The sequence below is a fragment of the Barbatula barbatula genome (genome assembly GCF_947034865.1).
Source record: "Barbatula barbatula genome assembly, chromosome: 19".
Classification (NCBI taxonomy): Eukaryota; Metazoa; Chordata; class Actinopteri; order Cypriniformes; family Nemacheilidae; genus Barbatula; species Barbatula barbatula.
The window spans coordinates 17,919,500-17,934,690 of NC_136782.1; the positions used below are offsets into that span (position 1 = coordinate 17,919,500).

The 15,191-nt window shown below is 40.0% G+C and overlaps 1 protein-coding gene across 1 annotated transcript in view; it reads right to left on the bottom strand.

Annotated features, from left to right (window-relative positions):
• Positions 1 to 2,369: 2,369 nt before the first annotated feature.
• Positions 2,370 to 15,191, bottom strand: part of egfem1 (EGF-like and EMI domain containing 1) — a gene marked incomplete at both ends in the record, with an annotated part of 29,540 nt that continues 16,718 nt past the window's right edge. The window contains 12 exons of the mRNA XM_079480671.1: positions 2,370 to 2,434; positions 4,447 to 4,575; positions 4,664 to 4,789; positions 4,880 to 5,008; positions 5,089 to 5,217; positions 5,398 to 5,526; positions 7,242 to 7,370; positions 7,827 to 7,955; positions 8,152 to 8,283; positions 9,588 to 9,716; positions 11,498 to 11,626; positions 12,467 to 12,595. Coding sequence (XP_079336797.1) covers positions 2,370 to 2,434; positions 4,447 to 4,575; positions 4,664 to 4,789; positions 4,880 to 5,008; positions 5,089 to 5,217; positions 5,398 to 5,526; positions 7,242 to 7,370; positions 7,827 to 7,955; positions 8,152 to 8,283; positions 9,588 to 9,716; positions 11,498 to 11,626; positions 12,467 to 12,595 — 1,484 coding nt within the window. The remainder of the gene's footprint in view (positions 2,435 to 4,446; positions 4,576 to 4,663; positions 4,790 to 4,879; positions 5,009 to 5,088; positions 5,218 to 5,397; positions 5,527 to 7,241; positions 7,371 to 7,826; positions 7,956 to 8,151; positions 8,284 to 9,587; positions 9,717 to 11,497; positions 11,627 to 12,466; positions 12,596 to 15,191) is intronic.

The following is a 15,191-nucleotide window of genomic DNA, read 5'->3' on the forward strand; positions in this document are numbered from 1 at the left end:
CAGCGCGGCGATAGCGCCGCTTCGGTGACGCAGCACGCGCAATTTCCGCGCTAAAGTTCCCGCGAGATCGCATCTGAACCCTCCAATGGCTTCTTTAATCACAGCGGGCTCCGATCTGGCTGTTTTTCAAAACACAGGGCCTGTCTTCGCTTATTTAACTAAATCGGTATTATACGACTAACACAGAGGCCGGGTTGTGTTTTCATTTTATTACATCCATATGCCAATCGCGTTGTGAACGCAGAGATGCATCGACACCGTTAAGAATTTGTAGGCCTGGCCATGTGCAACAAACCACCGGCGCCATTTCTTTGCGTCGCAAGACGTTCATGTTGAGGAGATATTTTAAATGCAGTTCATATTCATCGGCATGCCTCGGTTTAATTATACTTTTTATTGAACGCAGAGAGTGGTGACTGCATGCGCCGAGGCCAGAGCAGTAAAACTAAATTCATCTCAAATCGCATTCGCTTGGCATGTCGCCCAAACTTGCACAAGACTATGGAATTGTCAGCAGCTAAAGAGACTGTTGGCTTCCACTTCTTAAACCACGCCTCTCCGCCAGCCCAAAAAGACAACATGTACCTTTGTCCAGTCGATTGGGAGCCCGTCCTATTCGCTGATCAAAGCTGGTGTACAGTATCACGGCCACCCATACCGTACTGAATGAATGGGCTAGGGGGGTCTGTTTGACTGGACTCAGGTGTGTGTGCGAGTGCGTATGGATGGATGGCCTCGAGAGCCCTGTTTGACTGGAAACAGGTGTGTGTCATCCATTGCTAGAGGTAAACATTATTGGAGAACATCTGTAGGCTGTCACAACACGGTGCGGCCAGCGCAGCCCCCTCCAATCTATCAGACTCGGGGGCTCTGTCCACCGACATCCCACCAGCTTCCATCACTCACGCTGGGTAGCGCGTCAGGGCGCGGGGGTCTCCCACCTGCGGTGACGGTCCGCTGAACTTGAGTAATGCTGTTGGGACGGTCCACGCTGGCAGCAGTGACAAAGACAAACACACACGCACAGGCAGCAAGAGGGACCCGTTCCACTCAGGTGGGCTGTCGGTGGGTGACAGGCGTAGGCAGGTGACCTTTGGTACGTTTGACCCTTCCATCTGAGAGGTGCATGCTGTCATCCCAGTGTGATATCACATCCACAATGTCCTACTACCCTCTACCTACATATCCATGTCCTGGAAACAGAAACGTTACACTCGGCTGATCAAAACTAATAGCCTTTATGCTTACACTGTTGTAATCTAACACACATGTTTGTTCAGTTTTTGTAGTTGCACCATAAAAACAAGTTTTTAGAACCAGTACATACATTGTCAAAGTATGACAAAATCCTGAGAGGAACAAAGGCAGAACTGAGGAAAAAAAACTTTTACAGCATTTTAAACAGTAAAGGATCAAACTAAGCACTGCCATTTGTATGGATTAGGATTGTTTGGCATGTAAAATGTGGCGAGTCTATCTTTGGGGAAACTGCCTATTCAGTTTACAAGCATCAGGTTGGGTCTAAATCCTGTTGGACAGCTCAGTTAACATATTTACCTCAGATGGCACCATGATGGGTGACAACACAGAATATTTACATGTGGCTAAAGTCAATGGATATACTGTCACAGGAAATGCATCACGCCCACAAGGGTCAACCGTATGGAGTGTGCACTACATTTAACAAAAAATAGAACAAATGTTTCCAATTCCAACTCAGGAACCCCAGAAAAGGACCACAAAAGATAATTTTAGAGGCAGTGTTGTAAAGAGAATGTATTTGGCTTACATTTACAAGGTACATTTTAAACTGTGCGTGATATGTATGGAATACCGAGTGTTGGTGCGTTCTGATTGGAGGTCTGTTTGAGTGACACTTGAGCGGTGTATTTGCGGTATGTACTATAGAATTGGAAGCGGTTGAGGCTTAACTCTGATCCTGTAATAGAGAGGTTTGGTTGGGATTTGTGGCTCGGTGGGCATTCGGCCGATCAGATGGTTTGGTTTGACTGTCTGATGTGGGATGTTTGTTTTGTACGGTGCACTCACAAACATTTAAACACACACACACATATCCTGTGTCACAAACATCTTACATTTATAAGTTATGTCAAACTAGTCCTCTGTAATATGTGTGCACATTAAAACCTGCCGAAGTACGTTCAAACGAATACACGTCGGTGGTTGTGTGTGTGTATCCAGAAGGAGCGATGCTTGCAACGCTTACTCATACTTATTCTTCTGTGGCTTTGCCCGTCGGGGGGAAAACCCATAATAACAAGTCACATACTGTACACACTTGCAAACTCATTTGCTGCAGCCACTGGTCTTCTAGTGGGATGGTAGGCAAGAGTGTGTGCTTAGCAATGCTAGGAGTGTGAAACACGCCGTCGCCGCTTCTGCACATGAAAAGGAATGTGGTCTACAAGAGCACCTGAAAGACAAATAAATGTGATACCGTTTTAATGATATTCACCAATTTCATTTTCTTCCCTATCGTCAGCATTTAAAGTTCACCCAAAAATGTAAATTCCGTCATCATTTACTCACCCTCGAGTCGTTCCAAATCTTTATAAATGTATTTGTTCTGATGAACACAGATAAAGATATTTGAAAGAATGCTTGTAACCAAACAGTTCTTGGCCACCATTGACTACCATGGTAGGAAACATTACAGCGGTAGTCAAAAAAGTGCCCCAGAACTGTTTGCTTTCCTACATTCTTCAAAATATCTTCTGTTGAGTTCAACAGAACAACGATATTTATAAAGCAATTTATTCAAGATTTCCTTTAATAATTGATAAGAATATAAAATATACTAAAATCCAAATAAGTTCACCTGTACAATCTACTTTACTTACTCGTTGTTTGGATGATCTATTGACTGAAAGCAATATAATATACATTACTGTGTGTTCAGAGGTGTATAAAGACCTTACGTCATAAATCGTTATGTTTTTATAACCTTAGAATGAGATATTTCTACGGGTCCCCTTACATGGGATGCACCATGTTGTTTCTACAGTAGCCCTAAACGGACAAACTGCTCTACAGAGCGCATTTCGTAAATATGTTATCTCCTCCGACAAAAAAGCAGAAACGTGAAAGCATGTTTTTTCACCACCGTTCAAAGGGAGGGGTGGTGTGAACCCCTAGATGCCGCTAAAACCTTCAAATTGCTCGTTCAGTGTATTTTAATAGTCTCATTTTTGTCTCCTTTTTTTTTCTCCCAAGTAATTTTGGGAGAAACATCACTGGAATGCTGCTTTGACCAACCAACCAATGAAAGCAGCAATCAGACATATCCATTTAAAACATACTTTAAATTCAAACAGAAAAAGGCAGAGAGGCAAACGTTATGAGAGGAAGTGTAAATGAGAACATATTCTGGTACTCTGAAAATGAGAAGCAAATGTGCAAGAACTGTTTGTATTTTTAGGCCTGTGAAGGTTTAGAGGTTGTGTGAGCGGACGAGTGTGCGTGTGTGTTTTTGTTTAATCCAACACTGACACACTCATCCATTCATAAACCCACATACACTCATTCACAAAACACACACACACACACACACACACACACACACACACTGAAACATCCCGCTGTGTTTCATTTAAAATATCTGTCAGAGAGAGGCACTGTTACACAGACAGACAGGAGGCCTTTAACAGCTCAGAGCCCATCATCCACACACACTGACTAAAGCTGACACGCATGCTGTCACACAAGTTCAGAGAAATGATTTGAGCCGTCGGGTTCGTGTCATGTGACTGACAGGAATGAAGGGAGAAGTGGAATTTAGGGAAAGAAAGATGTTGTGTTGGTGACAGATTTAAGACAGAGAGTGAAAATGCATGAGCTGTTTGAAATTGAGACCATACTGCTGTGACACAGATACACGATTACACATCATAGACTTCAGCATTTTGGTCTTATTATAATCTTCAATAGGCTGAGGACACCCATAAAACTAATGCCCTCACAAAAAAAAATATACTGATATTATATATAATGCGATATATTAAATAATATATAATAAATATACATTTAAAAAAACAATTTATTTCCATATATTGGATCAAAAGTGTCTATATTTCAGTAAATAAAAAGCATCAATTGTATTAATCTATAAAACAGCTATATTTATGTGTAGTTTTGTAATATATTAACAAAATTTATTATTTTTATTCTTAAATATATATGACATTATATAATATAGTGACAGTTAATATATAGGCATATAAGGGTTGTAGCAAAGTGATCCGGCATACATACAGAGAGAATAACTTGCAATAATACCATGTATTTTATTTATATACTGCATAATGTTCTTGTTTTATTTATTTATTATTTGTATTATTTACTTTTAACTATAATGTATGTAAAGCTGCTTTGCAACAATGAAAATGGTGAAAAGCGCTTTATAAATCAAATTGAAAACCTGCTCACCTTCCTCACAGGTGGGTCCCATCCAGGTAAGAGGACAGGCACAGTGACCTGTGCGCTGGTCACATTCTCCTCCATGCGCACACTGACATCGCAAAGAACAACCTGGACCGTAAAACCTGACGTCACACTCTGAGCGCGAGAGAGAGAATGAAGGTTAAAGTTGAAAGTAAGGTGGACCCATGTCTGTACTGTAAATGTGCGAGCGTGACGTGTGTACCTTTCTCACAGTGCTCCCCAGTCTTTCCAGGAGAACAGAGACACTGTCCTATCGTTGGATCGCAGGGTGCCCCATCGCATTCACAGAGTTCTGCACAGCCATGCCCATAACGTCCGGCGTCACAATCTATTTCACACAATAGTTCAAGTTATAGTAACTTGAATTTTTTCATGTTTCATGATGGTGTTATTGAAATGACTGAATGAAGTGACTCACGTTTTTCACACTGATTGCCGTGGTAACCTGGAGAACATTCGCACTGTCCAGTCACATGATCACACCGGTGGCCATGTTTGCAGTCACATGACTGTGCGCAGAGCTCGCCATAAAAACCAGCCGGGCATTCTGGGATATTGATGTATAACAAGTAGGTTTTCATTTGTTTTGCTTGTTGCAGGAAGATCTCAGTGATGACTTGTACTCACTGTGTTGGCAGGCAGGACCGTAGTATCCAGATGTACAGGAACAGCATCCCGTAATGCGGTCGCATGAACCATTATTCTGACACACACACTTCAGCTCACAGTTCACACCATAGTGACCTGGGACACAAGCTTTGACATGCACACAGATTTAAGAGAAAAATAAAGATTTATTTACTTATGTACTGTAACACAGTTTTATGTATAATTTCTGGTCATTTTGGGGCCTGCATCGCTGTGTTTTACACATCTTTTAAACATTCCTTTTTAATTATTATTTTTTATTATAGTGCATTTGTGTGATTGTTTTACCTTGTTCACAGTGTTGGCCAGTCCAGCCCAGCCCACATCTGCACGTGCCATCCACAGGATCACACAAGCCTCCATTCACACATGTGCAAAAACTTAAACACTGTGGCCCGGATCGCCCCTCTGAACACACTGCATAAAAGACAATTTATCAGGCATTCATCGTGGCGTAAAACAAATGATGAACTACAGAACACAAGGCTGTGGATAAATGTGAGATAAAATGGTTACTTTGTTTCGGTATGGTGAATTTTATAAGGTTGTGGATACACTCAGTCTTAGCTCTTAGATCTATAAGCTCTGTATTTCAACAAGTTGGAAAGATCTGTCTTCAATTTGAATTAGAGGGGGAAACCACATGAGGCTGGTTTACCAAACACAGATTGATCCACATCCAGCATAAAATTATACTGTCAACAGTTTTTCCACTGGATATCTCATTTTAGTATTAAACTATACTATACGATTTTGTTGGTCAATTAATTCATTTATTTTTACGCTAACCATACGTATATGGCTAATATTAAACATGATCACAACATTTCTGATACAAATATAAAAAAAATTCTTAAGTCAAGGTATATTTGTCTTTTTTCTGAAGAAATTAATATTAATTAGTTTGGTTATGAATAAATATAGGGTGAAAAAACAAACTTTAATTTAGTTTATTTTCTATTTCTCCTGAATTCTTTTTTTTAGCAAGTGATGTATCTTGATTTACATATTCATAAATTATGTTTTTTATTATGTTAACATGTTTTTATTGTGTTAGTTAGTTTGTGTTAGTTGTTCGAGTTATTATTACTCAATCAAAACAACACAACTGCAGTTTGATTAATATTAATTGGAATGCATAATAAAAAACGTGATCTTTGAAAATGTTTAAAAACAGAGTTATCTATAAATGAACTGTTCAAATATTTAGATATTTGTACCAAAAAACAAGACAAAAACAGTAAATAACTTAATTCATTTTGTGCAGTAAACATTCATAGAACACTCAAAACGCATCATCATTTTATCTGTTGACAAAGCTCTGCTCCAGAACAAGTCTTCCAGTATCAACAACAGCACAGATGGCCTTATTTTAAAATAAACCCTGCAATTCTCGATGACTACAATTAGCACACGTCCTCTCATCCTTCAAAAAAGGGCCAGGCACATATGCGCTCCATCACACACACTCGTGCAAAAACACACACAAGCCACACAAAAGTTTTCTTAAGCTCTAGATCATTAGTTCGAAGGCAAAGTGGCTCTGATTTGGCAGCGCGGTAAAAGAGCAATCATGTTTCTCTGGGTAATTTAGATTGGAAAAACAATAAGCCAATCGCTTTGATTTGCTTGCTTATTTATTTGTTTCCCCGCCAGCTCTGCCGACACAGAACACAGAGAAACTGCCACTTATAGCTATCTGTAAACATTAAACAAGGGGGACGTAAGCAGCGGCACGTCCGTCGGCGAATGTGAGCCGCTCCGGGCCGGGGTTGCGAAGAAAATCCCTCCTGGAAAGTCCCGTTCCATTCCCACTGATGAGTGATGGAAACCGAAGATTAGCAATCTGACCGCTCGCTTCTGTTCTTCGGGAAAATGGGCACTGCGATCAAATTCCCTCACACAGGAAACAACGATTTGTTAACTTAATATTGTAAATAAGCCCTGGGAGAAGATTGGGAAGAGGGCAGACTGAATTCTGGGGCGTTGTTTTGCTTATGAACTCATCAGAACTCTTCCAGTTCCAACTCCTGAAAGACTGGATGAAAAGTTGGCAACAGGAGAGATGACCAAATAAGAAGGAAAAATACAGTGAGAATGGAAGGTAATAGAAAGCAAATGTTTTGATATACCTTGTTCACAATATTTTCCTGTTCTACCAGGGGCGCAGTTACACCTCCCAGTCACTGGATGGCACTGTCCTGCTTTACCACACGAACACACCTGAGCGCAGTCTTTCCCGTAACGTTCTGCAGGACAACCTGAGACACAATAATGTCAGGCCAAAAACATGACACGTCTCAAGTGCAATGATAAACCACAATCGAATGAAAAGAACACAGTAGTCTTAAAGAAATAGTTCACAAAATTCTGTCATCATTCCAAAACCTGTGTGGTTTTGTTGTGCAGAACACAAAAGAAGATGTTTTGAAGAACGCTGGAAAGCAAACAACACTGGCCCATTGATCTCTATTGTACAGGAACAACCCACTGAGACATTTCTCAAAATATCTTCTTTTATGTTCCAAAGAAGTCATACAGGTTTTGAACATCAAAGGCCTAATACATAACTTCTATCCCTTTAGATGCATATTTAAAAAGCTGAGCTACTTGTAATGCAATGGACAAAGACATCCATCTGATGCGTTTGTCCATAGAACAATATCAATAACGAAAAGCTGTTAACATGGGCTTTGACAGGTTCATTTAGTTCTTACTGGTGCTACAGGTGGGTCCCAGGTATCCTGGTTGGCAGACACAAGATCCAGTCCTAAAGTCACATCGACCTCCATTGGCACATCTGCATCGTTTTTTACAGTAGGGTCCATAGGTGCCCTCACGACATCCTGTTTAATGTGTTTCATGACTCATTATAATGTTGCATTCTTCAAACTCACAAATATAATCACATCAATCACAATACTTCGCAAATACTGAAAGCAACAGCTGATTTTAACACATTTACATTGTTACATCAGTACAGTAAATCGAAATGGAAATGCATTAGTTAAAACGATCAAGACTTTGCTGCAATGGCCTTACTGAGGAGACAGCGGTTGCCATAGTAACCAGGTAGACAGGTGCATGTCCCAGTGACGTGGTGACATCTCTGCCGGTCTCCAGAACAAGCGCACTCTTGAGAACAGTTCACGCCAAATCTGCCTTGAGGACACACTAAGACAGAAAAATAAGGAGATGCAAATACAGATGAGTTTTAAGTGTGTGAGTTTTCGATAGAAATTTCTAGACGTGTTTATATACTGCACAGCACTCCTGACCAGCCGAAGGTCTCGGACAGGAAGTATATATGATATGGGGAGGCTAGACGTTTCATTTATCTCCATTTAAACATGCATACGCTTTCACGAATGTCTAAAGTAACTGAGAGAAAACAGATATCAGTGTATTTTTAATTCTTCACGTTGCAGTGAAAAAATGGCTGATAAGGACATCTGAAGTTCTCCACATAATTCGAAAGGCACATACAGACTCAGACTCATGCCTTGCGTCCACAGGTTTGTGTGAAGATAAGGTTTATAGTATGTATTAGTAATATTTAGTACAGTAAATATTATTACAGTATGTTGGTATTAAAAGCATTATGTCTATAAGGGTTCGTGTGCGTGGAACAGTTAAAGGAACAGTTCCCCCCAAAAAATAAATTTCTGAAAACATGCAGAATTTTTAATTCTGTCTTTATTTACTTTATTTAAGTTGTTCCAAATTTGTATACAATTCTTCAAAATAACCTATTTTGTGTACAACAGAACTTTTTACATTTTACACATACAGATTTGGAACAACTCAAGGGTGAGTTAATGATGACCGAATTTTTATTTTTGGGCGAACTGTCCCTTTAACTCCAGTGGCATGTATTGGAGATAAGCTCAGACTCCAGACTAAAGAAAGTACTTAGACGGTTGTCGTTAGCCATGTCTATGGCATGTGTGTGTGTGTGTGTGTGTTCTTATCCTCACACAGACAAAAACAAAGCCTGCTGTTTGAGTTGGCAGCTCAGCGCTAACCTTTATCAGATGTCTCACATCCACAGAGAACGAGAGAAAGAGGGTGGGGGGCGTTGAAAGAGGGCTGGGGAGCAGCACTCTACTGTTGTGAGAAAACGTGTGGGGATGTGTAATAAAAGGAAGTGTGTATGTGTGCAGGGCTGTTTCAGCATATTCTAGCCTGATGAATGGCATTAAATGTTAATTGTAAATTGATAACGGATGTTAGTGATTGTTCCCTTCACATTAAATAAGATGGTAAGATGAATGGATGTATAATGGGATAGAGGGTTGAAAACACAGATGTCACCTAGTGAGCTACCTACAGACGCGTTTTATTATGACGAGTCAGCTCCGAAGTGAATCATTTTAACCCCACTTCTAAGATACTTTCTAGAGGTTGGATTTCCTTACTTCATACCTCGTTTACCATTAAACTCTATTGATGTCATTTAAAACGGAGAGATTTCTTACTCGTCTCACAGCTGTTCCCCGTGTACCCTGCTGGACAGCCACATCTGCCAGTCACATGATCACAGGCCCCGCCCACCGGACAGATGCATCTTTGCTCACAGTTTCTACCGTACCACCCAGGTGCGCAGGCTATCCGTACAGAAACAGATACAGAGAGAGAAAACAGATGGGTTGAAACACACACAGAGAGAAAGAGAGCAGTAACCCATGTGAACATTCCAGTGTGTAATGGAGACAAAACACAGTAATTTGTGTGGTGACATGTGAATCGTGGCTATCAGTGCTTACAAACCCCTTACTATAAATCACCATAATCACTTACATCTTACTAACTTCAGCCAAATAAAGCACCATGCACACTGAGGGATTGTGTGTGTGTGTGTGTGTGTGTGTGTGTGTGTGTGTGTGTGTGTGTGTGTGTGTGAGGCAGACGGAGATAGTAAAGAAAATAGTGTATATATGTAAAGTATAGAAAAACATGCATATACCTTTAAATGTAACATTTTTATATTTGACAGAAAAATTATGTCTTATATAAATACCATAGTTTGTATTTAGTATTCTTTACATACATTAAATATAAATATATGATGATCTGGAATGTGTGCAGTGTGTGTCAGTTTGGTGTGAGATTCGTCACAGGTGCGTCCTGTCCAGCCAGGCACACACACGCTGGCCTGTTTTGTGATGACAGGATGTACCTTGGTGACACGAACACACCTGCTTACAGCCATCACCATAAAAGCTAACACGATGCTATAAACAGACTACACTTAAGGTAGCTCGATATCAACGTCACCACCAACAAGCCCCCGACAACTCTTTCAAACTTTATAAAAAATGTGTTCCCTGGTAAGTAATTACTCCGTGAATGAATCTGCATCTAAGCTTTAAGAGATTTGTGCTGCATTATTTGTGAGCTTTATATTCGGGATGACGTCTAACATACCCCCCAAAGGAAGTAGTCACTTTTAGCAGCTTGTTAGCAACCGCCCTTTTTAAGACACAATAAGGCTTTTCAAAATCACAAGCAGGTTCTAATTGGTGTGTTTTATGTCATAGAATAAAACGTGGAAATATTTAGAGTTTTTGTTACCACAGTACCTCTTATTTTACCAAAAACCCATTAAAAAAACCCACAGACTTTGGAGCGATGGAAGTTCTAAAACTCCTAACTCGGTTCCGGGTTTTGCATACAAAAATACGTCATCTCTGAGCCTCCCTATATTTGCCGTTAGATTCAATCTTTCGAATTTCTACCGGAATAGGTAGGCCATCCAATTTTTGGAATACTCTTTTCAACATACTACGATATGGGGCATATTAATTCTACTTTCAAATACTATTTAGGACGGATAGTATGCGATTTGGGACTCAGCAATAAACCTTTAAACAGTGACTACATCGGACGCAGCATGATGCAAGTGTGCTACAGTATTAGTATACTTTGTTTAAACAAAAAGAATAGAAAGTACTTTAGTTTTTATTTACTTTTTAGAAAAATAGTTTTGGGCTAATCGTTTGTTTATGTTCTTTCCGCTGAAACCATCTATATCCTCGAACCGTGATATTGGTAGACCTATATGTATATAAAGAATACACAAAAATATAGAGTTTGTACATTGGCCATATACCTTTATTAGCCAAGCATTCACTTAATGCAAAATATGCAAAATAAACCATCTGGAGAATGCATCTATTAGATACAATTTACTAGAACGATCTTGCTTGTTCTAAAAACACCATGCACTGTGCTGTGTTTTGCCTTATTTGTGTTTTTCAGTTCAATTATTTTCTCCAATGAAGCTGCTTTGGAACAATGCACATTGTGAAATATTATAAAAATATAAATTGAATTGAATTATGTATTTTGCTTATAAATGTGAAACACATCTGTTTTTGTCACTTACCCTGTTGGCAGTTGGTTCCAGTCCATCCCGATGTGCATCTGCACTGACCGCTGACTGGGTCACATGACCCTCCATTGTGGCAGTCACATGACTGACTGCAGTTCTGGCTAAACGTTCCCGCCGGACATGCTGCAAGACAATTAAAACATATTAACTTATTTTTGTCCATACAATCCCAATCCCATACATCATTAAAGTACAAGCCATTTTAATGTTAATTTTGTGTTTAAGACATTCTGGATCGACCTAATGGATCTTCAAAAAAGTCTGGCGAAGTATTTCCCATCAGACACCTTCATGATTTACAACTTTGAAAACAGGACAATGTTGTATTACGCCAGGGGCCGCACAAATAACTAATAACATCACTCAACTCCAGAGAGAGATTTCATCGCATTTAAGATTACGCTAAACATGTCATGGGAAAACCGAACGTAAAAATAAGACTTCACAGAGACTGATCTTTAACACAAACCTCACTTCATTAAAAAGAGAGAGAGCGAAAGAGAGAGATAGATCTTTATTGGGCCCCTGATCTATTAAACTACTGACGAGAGATCGCATGAGAAGACGGATGGTACTAAACCAACGTGCCACAAAACTCTCTTTAAAAAGCATCTTTCCCCTATAAAAAACACTCACAGACACACACACACGAAATTCCCCTTAAAAGCATCCATGCACAGTAAACACAAACTTACACAGTTGAAGGTTTTAAAAAGCATTCAATAGCAATTTAAAAGAGATGTATTTATATATATATAACCAGACACAGACCGCCAGGGGCATTCCCCCTCTCACACCCCCTCATTTAAAACCTGCAGCGGGTGTGTGTGATAAATGTCTCGCGAGGTCTGTGTTTGGGTGAGCTCATTTGAGAGATTGTCGAGTTATTTTGGTGCGAGGATGCGGGGTTCAGCCGGAGATGAGCCTCCATCACACCCCGTTTTAATGATGTGGGCGGCTTACCCAGGATGCATTGCGGCGGTGCCCAGCCAGGGGTGCAGCGGCAGGCGCCTGTGATGTGGTGGCACTGGGCATTGTTCCCGCACTGGCACATCTGCGTGCAGTCCTGCCCGTAAAACCCAACAGGACATCCTACGGAGGAGAGGAGATTTGAGTCAGCAGTGTGTGTGTGTGTGTGTGTGTGTTATAATGAGCTGTACATCATTGAAAAGTCATGCTATACATACCCATCAAACAGCCAACAGGATGTCAGGATTTTGATTTAAACATAATTAGGTCACTGTTTTACTAGAATCCATGTGGACGTATAGATCTTGCTTTTTTAATCTTCTGCCTACAGTGCTACTCTCTCTCTCTCTCCCTCTCTCTATCCCTCTATCTGTTTTTCATGTCTCATTACCTCCTGAATGCTGCGTCTGAATTGCTCTCATCAGCATTAATTGCGTGATCTCATTCTCCACATGTGTGGCACATCGTCACCACATCAAAGTGTGTGAGGAAACACAGACAGATATTTTAAGGAAACTGGAGTAACTGCTGAGCCCACAGGTTCATAGTCCAGGTACAAAAATACACCCAGAACAGTCCTGAGCAACATTTTTCTTAAATTGTTACAGTTAACAATTAAGAAATTGATTGTGTGATAATGTGGTTTAACTTGTTGTCTAACAAGTTTCTTCAAGTTAATTTTCTGAAGATGTTAACCATTAAAATATGTATTGTTGATTTATAAGTAATAGTCTGAAGAGAGCTAAATAAAAAATGTATCTTGTTTTTCCACAATTATTTTTTACTGTTTTCTATAAAATCATTATACATAATGTAAAGAACATTCTGTGAACATAACCTTGACACATTTTTAATATTGACTAAGTACTCGGAAATTGGCATAAATCTCACAATAAGATGAAAGTGCACTTTTTGATCTCAAAATCAAGACGGTTTTATCGGCCGCACGCGGCTGGCAGGGAGTTAACTTCCTGTCTGTGTTCGGTTATGATAGACATTTGTATATATATTTAATTTATATTAATATTTGATCGTATATCAATTACATTGAATTAAATTTAATACAGTTATTGATTCTTTGTGGAGGTCTTCCGGAAGTTAACTTTGGGCCTATGTTGTTAGTGCTGAACACAGCAATAAATACACATGACCTCTTTTTTGTCATTTTAATTACTTCCTCGCTCCCCATGTCATCATTTGGTTATGCAATTTTAGCCTGGATTGCACAGACAGGGTGAGTTTTTTTTACAAAAATGTCACTTTTTTGTCGGACATCTAAAAAAACCCCACCGAGCATACATGCAGACACTGGCTGCCTTTAACACCCATACTGCACACACACACACGTGTATGAAACTGTAGTCTCTCTGTATGAACACAGCTGTAGACAGACACTCAGCGCATATGGCTCGCAGACGTGCACGATCGCCACAGACTTGTATTTTATTCATCAGATAAGATCTTGTAAAGCGCATGTGCGTGAGTGTGTACCGGCAGCGGATGGCCGTGATCGGGTGCAGCCGGTAAAATGTGTTTCACGGCTGAGGCCCTCAGAGATGGAGGGCGATGATAGCTCATGAGTCCCGCAGAGCCACGTGTGTTTGTGTCTGCATTATTCAGCGGATTTATATGGATAAGAAGCAGGAGAGACATCAGAGACTACGGAACATGAGCGGCTACATCCAGTAGAACTACCGAGTTGAAAACATCCCAACACATCACAGGGCCTGATCTCTGAAGTCACAGCTGATTTATTAAAGATGAAATCTGTGAATGTAAATGGCCACTGTAAACCAAAACAATGTGCTTTTATGCAGCTAAATCGATGACTGTGGATTTGCTACACGTCGACGCCCCGAAGACCTGGTTCTGTTTCATCCAGATCTTCAAGTCTTTTCTGTTGGTTTTGGAGAGGTTTTACTCTTTTTCCCCTGCTGTGCGAGATTCAGATCCCTTCTGTTGGCTGTAGTTATGGAATGAATGATAGCTTTCTGCTCCCTTATGGACGGATCGGTTTTGATGGATGTGTGAAAAATGGACGTTATTCAGGTGTTCCGAACTTTATATCACAAAAAATACAGAAAATATTGTATCAACAAAAAAAAATTCTGATCGACAAAGTTAAAGGTCCAGTGTATGAAAATTTGAGGAACTTAGTGGTGAGGTTGTGAATTGCAACCAATGTCTTACTTTACCCCTTTTTCAAAGCACTACAGCGGATGACACAGGGCTAAGATGTCATCATGTTTTCGTTCTTTGCAGAAGGAGATAACATATTTACGAAACGCACTCCGTAGAGCAGTTTGTCCGTTTAGGGCTACTGTAGAAACCACATGGTGAATTCCATGTAGGGGGACATGAGGTGTATGTAGATAGAAAAAGCTCATTCTAAGGTGTTAAAAACACAATACTTCATTATGTAAAGTCTTTATCCACCTCTAAAGACAGTTATGTATATGATATTGCAATTCTGTCGATACATCTTCCAAAACATTTAACACTGGACCTTTAAAACACCTTTATTCCTCGTTGGAACGCTTCCTTCTGATTGGCCAGTCGAACACACGGTAACCCGGATGCAGCAAATTGACAGTTTTTTGACAAATTAAATCGAAAGATGTCCTTTAATAACATATATGACATTATATGTACAAATAATAAAACCAAATGCCTATTTGTGACATTTGAACGTCGCATATAACCTCAAAACCGAAAGTAA